At 52.7% G+C, this 10,151-nt stretch overlaps 1 protein-coding gene across 1 annotated transcript in view; it reads left to right on the top strand.

Annotated features, from left to right (window-relative positions):
* Nucleotides 1-10,151, top strand: part of GRID1 (glutamate ionotropic receptor delta type subunit 1) — a 674,601-nt gene that overhangs the window by 465,361 nt on the left and 199,089 nt on the right. Inside the window, exons 7-8 of the mRNA XM_029245736.1 lie at nucleotides 2,973-3,134; nucleotides 4,658-4,777. Of these exons, the coding sequence (XP_029101569.1) occupies nucleotides 2,973-3,134; nucleotides 4,658-4,777 (282 nt within the window). The remainder of the gene's footprint in view (nucleotides 1-2,972; nucleotides 3,135-4,657; nucleotides 4,778-10,151) is intronic.

Below are 10,151 nucleotides of genomic sequence, written 5' to 3'. Positions count from 1 at the left end.
CATCCACCCATCCACCCATCCACCCATCCACCCATCCACCCATCCATTCATCCATCCATCCATCCACCCATCCATCCACCCACCCATCCACCCATCTTCCCCACTCACCCCCACATACCTATCCATCCAGACTCATCCACCCATCCACCATGCATCCATCCATCAAACATGCATTAAGCACCAACTGTGTGTCTTGGTTGGTGCTGAGTTCTAGAGATAGTGAAAATATATAGACCTGGAAAAGAGCATTGCTCAAACCTGTTCTTCCTTTGGCCTTTCTGAGTCACATCCTGTCTTTTCCTCTTCATGACAGGCCTTTCTGCATTCATACATTTGTATCATATGAATCACTTATGTAATTAAGTACTTTAATTTATTGTGACTAGAAGTGCTGGAGGGAAAAAAGGAAATTCCACTGGGCGCTAGTCTGGGCCACTTCAGGGGAGGTGTTGCCCCATGTGTGTGTGTGAATGCCCGTATAGGCGGGGATGTGGGTCAAAGAGTCCCAGCTGGTTGAATAGCATTGGCTGTGAGTGGTTGGCCAGGAGATCCACAAACGTCTTGAGAGGAGAAATCTTCACATCATCAAGGACTCTCAGCTCTGAGTTATCCTTTTGGAAGAAATAAAATAAAAAATAAGACCAAGCCAACTCTAAGTGGCTTACATCCTCTTAGAACACCTCCATTATTGGTTTGTATTTCAGAGGGGAGGTACACATATCAGAAATAATTTTGTAGTGGTAGAGGCTCCTGAGAGCTGGGGCTGACAAGAGCAAGGAGTGGGTTTGTCTTTCTCTTCAAGGCAATGACCCCCCAGGGTTCAAGGAGCGGGAGACAGTGTTCTGTCCTGTCTGTTCCCTGCAGGACAGGGGGTGAATTCCCGGTGGTGGGAGTGATTTCTCTCTGCTGTCAGGTAAGCACCTGTGTAGTGCAGGACCTTGAAAAAGGTCACTAGGCACTGACATGCCTGCTTCTCTGTGGCCTGAGGACCTTGTTTAAATCAGCAGTGGTCGGTCACGCCAGGCATGCTCCTGTCCATCTTCCACCTACCAAATGGAGAGGCGTCAGGCATGCAGGCCTTAGTGACATACATCCCTGTGCCCACTGCAGGGACACCAGTTGAGGGTGGATAGGACAGGGCTGTGCAGGAATGGTCAAGCACAGGGACATCCATGGAGGAGGAGGTCAGCTCTGCTCAGACATGTCACGGCAGAGATGACCCCCGGAGGTTAGCATGAGTTGGGGAAAGGGCACGATGGAGCAGGTGTGTGTGATGCCCTGGACCAGCTCCTTTGGGCCACCTCTAATTTCAGTTGCAGAGGACAGTTCCCAACACCCAAGTTCCTGTCTGGGCCTCTGCTTTGGGGGTAACCCATCTAAGACTTGTGAGGAAGGGAATTGTAGGCTGAGAACAAGATATGGTGGTGTTGAGAGTGTGAGGGGCATACTGGGGAGCAGTGGGAGGTGGCTGGAATTCTTCCCACAGCCCAAGGATCCTATTTGATCTTCCCAGGAGTCCTGTGAGGCCAACATATTGTCCTATGTATATCTGGCAATTTTGTTTTTCTGAAATATTTTTAGCAGACACCTTGCTGCTGAGGTGTGCAGAGAATCATCCCCTTGACCCACTTTGGCTAATGGTTGTTTGTGCAACAGTTACCCATGAGGGGTCACAGACCTGACCGAGGGTGGGTGTTACTTCCCCCCGCCACTTCATGCTCCGTGACAACCCCTTGGAGGAGCGGGGTGGGGTGCGGTGGTGGTAACCTCGGGAAGCAGGGCTGTCCTCCTCCCCACCAAGGGCTCTTGTGACCGCTGGAGTCCAGGCTCACGCCCATCCGGGTCTTAATCACGGTCATGAGGGTGGCCCAGACCTGTCCCACCCCTGCATCTCACCACTGTGGTGCCGCTCTTCTCACTGTTACTACAAACTTTCCCTTACTACCGTGCTCTCGAGAGTTCTGAGAGGGACTATGTCTCCTCTAAGATCCAGCTCTACTGTGGACAGCTAAGCAAAGGAGTAATTCTCAGAGGCTCATGGTTGCAAATTCCAAATGCGTCCCCTAGCCAGCAGTGATGTCACTGTAGCGCAGGCTCCGTGGCCTCCAGAATCTCACACAAGCCGCCGGTGTCACTCAGGCCACCATCTACCCTAGGCCTGTCCAGGGACCAGAGTGGTCTTTCTAAGGCACAGATCTGATTTCAGGCACAGATCCTAAAGCCACCTATGTTGTTCTTCTTTAGCATGGCCCACAAGGTCATGATCCCTGCCTCCGTACTGTCCCCTTGATGCAGACATCTTGAACTGCTTTCAGTCCCTCTAACCCAGGGGTCAGCCAGCTGTGGCCCACTGTCTATTTTCTAAATGAACTTTTCTTAGCATATCCTCTGTGTCTGTACCATTTGGAACAGCTTTCCTGCTAGAACAGCATGGTTGAGCAGTTGCGAAAGAGACTGATAAGGCCCACAAAGTCTAAAATCTTTACTATCTCGTCCTTTGCCGAAAATGCTGGTGGAACCTGCTCTCTCTGGCCCAGCTTCTTTGCACCTTCATGCCTCTTCAAATGTGGTGCCTTCCCTACAATGCTGCCCACCCTTTATCCTAATCCTTCTAGACTGAGCTTTGTGCCCATCCTTCCCTCCATCCTTTGTTACCTGAGTGTGATGCCCCCTCCAGTCTTACATAGAGCTGTGTCCAAGCCTCAGTCACGGCTCTGATCGCACTGGTTCTGTTGATGTACAGATCCACCTCCCACTCTAGTTCCTGAAGCAGGGCCAGGTCTGATTCTACTCAGGACTCCAGCACCTGGCTGGGTGCTTGGATGACCAACTGGAAGCCGAAAGATCATGGCCTAGGTATTGGGCCCCACTTCTCAGTGTTAGCATCGTGGGTCACTCTAGTCCTCTACTGGTTTCTCCCTGTCCCTGGAAATGCACCAATGGAAAGGGTTTCACCATCTTTGTCTTTGCAGATCTCTAACCTCTACCTATACGACAGTGTCCTGATGTTGGCCAACGCCTTCCACAGGAAGCTGGAGGATCGGAAGTGGCACAGCATGGCAAGCCTCAACTGCATCCGCAAGTCCACCAAGCCATGGAATGGAGGGAGGTCCATGCTGGACACGATCAAAAAGGTGTGTGCAAGGGGCACCCTCCAGGCCAAGGCCAAAGACAAGCCCCTTCTCACACCCCCACTCTCTTCCCGCTCCAGGAGGCTGAGCTCTTTCTGTGGTCACCCAGCCAGGCCCCTTCCAGGCCTCTCCACTTGCCACTCTTCCTGTTCCGGCATTTGAGGGCTGGTGAGCTGGGGTTCATGGATACGTGTTACTATTATCTTCATTTTATATAAGGAGATTAGTATCGGAGAGGTTATGTAACGTGCCCAGGATCACAAGTAAGTAAAAAAAATGGAGGCAACCAGCTTGCTCATGCCTGCCAGATACCCCACTCTGCAGGCTGCCACTGCCCCCAGGAGAGTTTGTCTCAGTTGGCAGGGCATGTGCTACTCAGCAGGACCTCACGTTGTGTGTGTGTGTGCATGTGTGTGTGCATCCCTGTGCATACATCGGCATACCCACGACTTGGTGGATTTCGTGTCACACCTTAGCATGTAGGACATCATGTGTCCTGTATGCTTAGGTGTGACAGTAAATCCATCAAAAGACTGGATCTGAAGTGAACTGGGTAATCCACAGAAGTGTTAGAGTGAATTGGCTTTGAGAGGCTTCAAAAAGACATTTAGGGAAATCTATAGTGCCGGGAGTCTTAGTCACAGGAAATTCTGCATGGTTTCCATAGCAGTGAATGGAGTCTGATGTTGGTTTGAATCTGCTGCAGCCCAAGCCCGAGCGGGGGCCTCTTTGGGGCCAGCTCATTCTCTGGGACTCTCCCCACTTACGGTCTGTGGGAGATCAAAGCTGGCTCTGATCCCCCACCCCAGGCTTGAAGAAAGAAAAGGGCTCAGCACAGGCTCACTCAGCCCCTCTGCCACCTGCTACTCCAGAGGCCGCAGGGCGACCAGAGAGAGGCGCAGGGCTGGCACGCCCCTACATCCGGTGTGTGCCAGACACCAGGCTTTGTACACATTTTCTCCTTCGGCCCTTGCAGGCTCTGTGATGTGGGTCTAATGAACTCCAGGCCGAAGCTGGGAGATGGGAGATGACTTGCCCAAGGTGGCAAAGCCAGACTTGAGCTGGGTTTTAGCCTCCAATGCTCACGCTCGCTGCCCTGCCACTTCCCGCCACCTGTGTGAGATGGCTCTCGCTGACCTTGGCCTTCCCTCTTGGCTCAGGCTAAGGTGAGCCCCGAGAGAAGGTTGCAGTGAAAGACTATAAGCTCCAGGAGGGTGGGGACAAAAGCCGCCCCTCTCTAATCTCAGGGCTGGCACGGTGTGTGGCATAAAGCAGATGCTCTGATTATATCAACGGCATGAATGATGGGGACAAGCCTAGGAACTTCCCTTGTGAGCAAGGGCCTGGGAAGTGTTGAGCCTGCTCCGAGGCCCCAGGACCGCCAGCGCCTCTTGCCTTACTACAGTGCATCCATGGTTTCCCAGACGTTGGCGACCACTTCCTTTCTCTTCCTTGCCTTTGGAGTTCCATCCCCTACCCGTCCACTTTTGCCCTACCCTCTCATGGTTTTTCCTTCTCTCTCGCAGGGCCACATCACTGGTCTCACAGGGGTGATGGAGTTTCGGGAAGACAGCTCGAACCCCTACGTGCAGTTTGAAATCCTGGGCACGACCTACAGTGAGACCTTTGGCAAAGACATGCGGAAGGTAAGCCTCGGGGCGCTCACCTCCTGCTTTTCCTACCGCCGCGCGCTGGGCCTGTGCCCCAAGCAGGTGTTAACCGGCACGAAAGTCCCCTCTCCAGTCTTTACAGGTGCTGCTGCTGATGCTGGTGTCCGTGGGACATGGTGGGGAGGAGGCTCCAAGGGGTTTCGGACAGAAAGTGCCACTCATTCAGCTCTGAGTACAGCAGGGGCGTCTGGTGCCCGTGGGTCCTGCTGCTTGGGCCTGGAGGACCAGCCTTGTGGTCCTGGACAAGGCCAGCAAAAGGGGTGATGTGTTTTCCTGGAGTTGCTGAAATCAGCCCAACGTCGGGGACAGGTGTGACTGTTACTAAGGCAGGAGGCAGAGGTTACGGCCAGAGAGTGTCCCCGATCCAAGAGGGAGGCAAAGCCATGGCCAGAAAATGAGCTCCGCGGAGCATGAGAAGCAGGCAGTGCAGGCGTCCACTGGAGACACAAGTGAGAGACAGGTGAGCCGCAGAGTTCAGGGGGGGCTTCGACTTGCTTTTATTTGTTGCTGATGCAAGTGGCAGGCCTGGGGACTCTTTTCAGTGATACTCTGTCTCTTCCTCCCCCACCCCATGGTGTGGGGGGGGGGGCATTCAGAATTGAGGTCTGGCGAGGTGGCCTTTATGCAGAGTTGGAACTCCCCAAGTTGAAGGGGAGGCCTGTGAACTCAAGAGTCGAATAAGGTGTTAGGACCAAGAGGTCAGTGTGGCAAGCAAGGGGATGGAGCAGTACCCAGCAAGGGACCTCAGATGCGGTGCTTGTGAGCCGGTGTGGAGCCAATAGCGGGTGTGCAGGTAAGGGCAGTTGCTGGCTCTCCAGGGATGCTCTCCCACAAGTGGCCTCTGCACAGGAAGACCACGTGCTTGTTGGAGCCAGAGATGGGAGCACCCATGATGTAAAGGGGCCACAGGGCTCCGCCTAATCGGGAAAGCACTAAAGCATGAGCTGGTTGGCATAGACTCAGGCAGAGGCTCCTGCAGTCACACACACACACATTTCTATACATCTGAGGGGGAGACATCTCTACTAATGATAGTGCCCTGGAGATGAAGGGCATGGTGAGTTCTCAGCAGGTGGGATAAGCCTCTAATAGAGAGCCCTCTAGCCTGGCCTCTAGCATTGGCTGGGGGCGGCAGAGGGGCAGGAAGGGGTTACATGATGTTGGGGTACTGAGAATCTGGTTGAAGGCATTCTCTGGCTGTGCTCCTTGAGGACCAGATGGAAGGATGCATGTGTGAAGTCGTGGAGGGTGTGAGAGCTGGAAAGCACGGGGGGAGCTCTCATCAGTTAGAACATGGGGAGGAGGCCTGGCTTGCTAGGGAGAGGCTGGGTTGGCTGGGGGGTCCATTTGTGATGTGGGGATGGTGGACTTTCAGCCCGTTCCGTGACAGAAAGTATAATCATGAGTTGGTCAAATAATAAGAAGTTCAATAATTGGTTGTGAGGCAATGGTGACACCCAAGCTTTGATGACATTTGGGAGCTCGGAAGATTGTTTGTGGCATCAGAAAGGGGGTTAGTGACTATGGTGTGAAACCTTGGGAAGCCAGGGTGTGGCCTGCAATGTCAGGGGTGTCAGAGATGACCTGTGATGTCTGTTAGGGATGCCCAAGCTGTGAGGTTTGGTCGGTGGGAGCCTGGGGATGGGTGGTCAGCGTTGGTCTGGGTCATTCATGGCCACAGTAGAAACTGGCTTATGTTGGGACTCCCACCCGGCAAGGGGAAACCAGGACCAGGGAGCCCTTTCAGTCAATCTGGTATGAAAGGAGCTGCCTGCCTCAGTGACCATTCATATTTGCCACAGTACTTGTCTTCATCCCCAAGTCTTCCTCTGAGGTCCTAGAATATCAGGCCCTGCATGCTGGCTCCTTTGTACCCCCCTCCACTTTCTTTTAGCTCAGCTCTAACCCCAAGGTCTCCCCACCGGGTGGGAATGTTGGCTGTAGGGCTCCCTGCCTCGTCTTAGGCAGCTGACTGGGGTCATGCTGGCCACTCCAGGCGCCTGAGAGAGGGGAGGTACTGTGTCCTCCACTTCCCATTTCAGGTGTCTGGGCCTTCCGTGTTGCCATGGCAACGCTCCTTCAGTACCCTGAAGCCAATGGGAGCTTGAATCTCTCGGTATAAGGAGCTGCTGAGCAGGAGGTCTGAATGTGATTGAGTTGGAAGGGAAGCTGATTTTCAAGTGGGCTTTATTTTTAAATGTAATCTTTTGTCATTTTAAAATCTGCCCTTAATAACTGCATATCCCAGTTGTTATCTGTCTGCCTGACAGCTTATCTCTGTTAAGGAGAAGTTATCTGGAAAGCAGGGAATGGGATTTACCATAGCAAATGTTTGCTATTCAGGCCCAGGGTACCTTAAAGCAAGGCCTGTGGGGGTTCAGGATGAAGCAAGGAGAGCGCATTGGGACAGAGTGGCACGGGTCTAGGGGAGCATTTAAAGGCAGAGCCGAGCTGTGGTTCCTGGTGGAAGATGGGGCTGGGAGGGGTAGGGCTGGGAAATTGGGGCAACCTAAAAATAAAGTTGAGGGTGGGCAGCATATGTGATGGTAGGGTTAGGGTTCAGAGACGCACAAAAGGCAGTGCAAAGATCAGTCATCCTTAGGAGGCAAGGGCAGCTCTGAGGAGGCCCCCTCAGCTGCATCTCTCTGTGGCTAGAAGAGCCAACTGGACTGACGGCAGGGTCCTCTCATGGTGGAGCAGTGTCAGGGGGTCCCTGAAAAGATGACAGGTATCAATATATGAATATATCCTCTATCTGTACTGAAAAACAACAACAGTAAATGAACACGGACACAAAAACAAAAACCAAGTAGTTTCTTTAAGATTTAAATCTAGAGGAATTGTTTAAATTAGGGAGCAAATGGATGTTTTCTTAAAGTGAATACCCTGGAGGGAACTCTCGGGGAGGGTGAGTCACCCAGACAGTTTAGATTAAGTGGCATCAAGAGGCTGTAGATTACTCAGCCCCTCCAGAGGATGGAAGGAGTGGGTGATCGCCTTTCACTGCAGGGTGCTGGACAAATACTTATTAAATTATCTCATCCAGGAAGCACATTCTTGTTGAGGGAGTGTGGGATGGCAAAATCAAAGGTCCATGTCACCCTCTTGCTGTGTAACTCCAGGCAAAATATTAATCATCTTTGTGTTCCGCTTGGAGCTGTCTGGCATGGGTGATTACCAAGCAACCCCGCCAGGGGCAGGCTTTGCTGGAAAGTCTTGTCCAGCTCCCACAGGACTTGGCTTAATATTTGTCCTGGGGACCCATGCTTGTTCCTATTGGAGCCCTACACTTTTCTCTTTGGCTTTCTCTTTGTTCGGACGGAAGTCTCCAAGGGAGCGTCCCATGGGTTCGTCCTTGCAAATGTCCTCAGCTCATGACATGAGCTGGGATGGGATTGGTGGAGACCACCTGTAGGAAAGTTTCCAAAGGTGGGGGCAGGGAACGTTGTTTAAAGCACAGGACAAGAGGGAGCCAAGGAGGGACCACTGAGCACCTGCTGTGGACAAAGATGCATCACAGTACGTTGTCTCCCTGACTTGGGGGCCTTTGTGATGCTCCTAGCTCTGCTCTCCTGAGCTTTTGCAGCCACTTCCTTTTTTTGAAGTTTCATGTTCTCAGATGGAAGGTGCAAACAATAGGAACCTCGTGGTCACCCAGAGTAATGACCCTCATGCAGCACTTGGCAGTGAGCGCTCTCCTGTGTGGCCTGGGCCATCAGCTTCGGGCAGCTGGAGCTATACACCTTCTCTCAGTATCTACCCCAGATCCCACAAGAGCAGAGAGGCACAGGGAGGCTTAGAGCATGGCTTTCTGCCTGCAGGTGCCCTGGATAGGCAGCTCCTCTCCACACCCGTGTACCAAAGCCTGAGGCCAGAGACAGGAGCAGGGCTCTGCATGGTGGGCAGTGCCCATCCCCCCTTCCATGCCTGGGGGCAGATTCCACTCCTTATAAAGACCAATGGCTGAGAGGGAGCTGGGGGCTTCACCTCTGATGAGATTTTGTTTTCAGGACTGTTTTGATATGATGAATGGAAGAAGGAAAACATGGTTATAGTCTCCACAAGCATGACTTGCCTGGAATGTAACGTGAGCCACAGCCCAGCAGAGACATTCTTCCATGACATGATTGCTGAGAATGTCTGCCCTTCTCTGTCCTAAAGATTCCATTGTGGGGGAATCATTCCTTTCCACTAATGAGGTTCCCTGGTACAGTGAAACTCTAGGAAAATTGCCAGATGCCTGAAGGCCCTTTGAACCTCATTTCCCATGGGCACCATCCACCTAATTCACTAGCTCAGTGGAGGTTAGCCTGTCTCCTTGGGCAGAAGGGTGGGGAAGTGGGCGGGAAGCATCTGGAAAGCCTGTGAAGCTGCTTTATGCGTTGACATTCCAGGACAAAGGACACCCTGGTGTGATGAGAGAGAGAAAGGGACTATTTTATGCTCCTTTCCATAGAGTAGAATTGAGTTAGGACCAAGAGACTAAGAAAGGATTTAGCCCAGTGGTTTTCCAGCGTTTCTCTAGTCCTAGAAAATCTGTTGCAGCAGTACCTTACTGCAGCCCAAATATATTAAACCGTCATGGAAGCGGACATGCCTTGGATACGATGGTGGGGAATTGGGGCAGGGGGTCTCGAGCTTCACCCAAACGGTCTCCCTGGTCCCCAGCCTCTCCATGGTGTTGTGTGCAGCTCCAGTAGGGAAACTGAGGCCCAGAGCCTGGAGAGACTCAGTTAGGTGGTGCCAACAAGCAGGTGGCTGCGCTGGGGCTGGAAGCCAGGTTTCCTGGGGTGGGGGTGGGGGGATGTGTGGCATAGGGCCTGGAGCATCGTTTCTGAATTTAGGATGATGCGGTTTTGTGACTCCCTCACTCCTCTCAGCCTGTTTTCCGCTGCCGCCCACCTCACTCCCCCGGCCAGCGTTAGGGCCCCATAGTCCCTTCCCATTGCGCTAGAGCCTGCTAACATGAAGTTCCACCAGTGCCCTTGGCTTAGCCTCCCTGTTCCAGCAGTTACCCAGGGAGATGGGAGGCCTTCCTTATCCTTTACTAGGTTAAGACGTTTCTTCTGTCTTCTCTGTCAATTTTGATTCTTCATAAAAGCTGGCTTTGGACAGGAATCAAATGGCTCTCTTGATGTCATGGCCCCGGCAGGGCCTTGTGGCAGCTCTGAAAATAATTCACAGAGTAATAATAATTGCTCATCGTGGAGTGATTGTCATGCTATAGGACCCCAGCCCTCCCCGGGCTTGGAAGTACATCGTTAACAGTCCTACCCAGGTCTGCTGCACTGTGTTACAAATTGTCCCGCAGTCTCAGGGTCCAGGAGCCCTAAGCAGTGAGGCCAGGAGG

This window comes from Monodon monoceros, unplaced genomic scaffold, assembly GCF_005190385.1.
Source record: "Monodon monoceros isolate NGI ecotype Baffin Bay Population unplaced genomic scaffold, NGI_Narwhal_1 Super_Scaffold_4, whole genome shotgun sequence".
Taxonomy (NCBI): domain Eukaryota; kingdom Metazoa; phylum Chordata; class Mammalia; order Artiodactyla; family Monodontidae; genus Monodon; species Monodon monoceros.
Note: the sequence above shows the minus strand (reverse complement) of the source record. Positions and strands in the feature narration are given on the sequence as shown.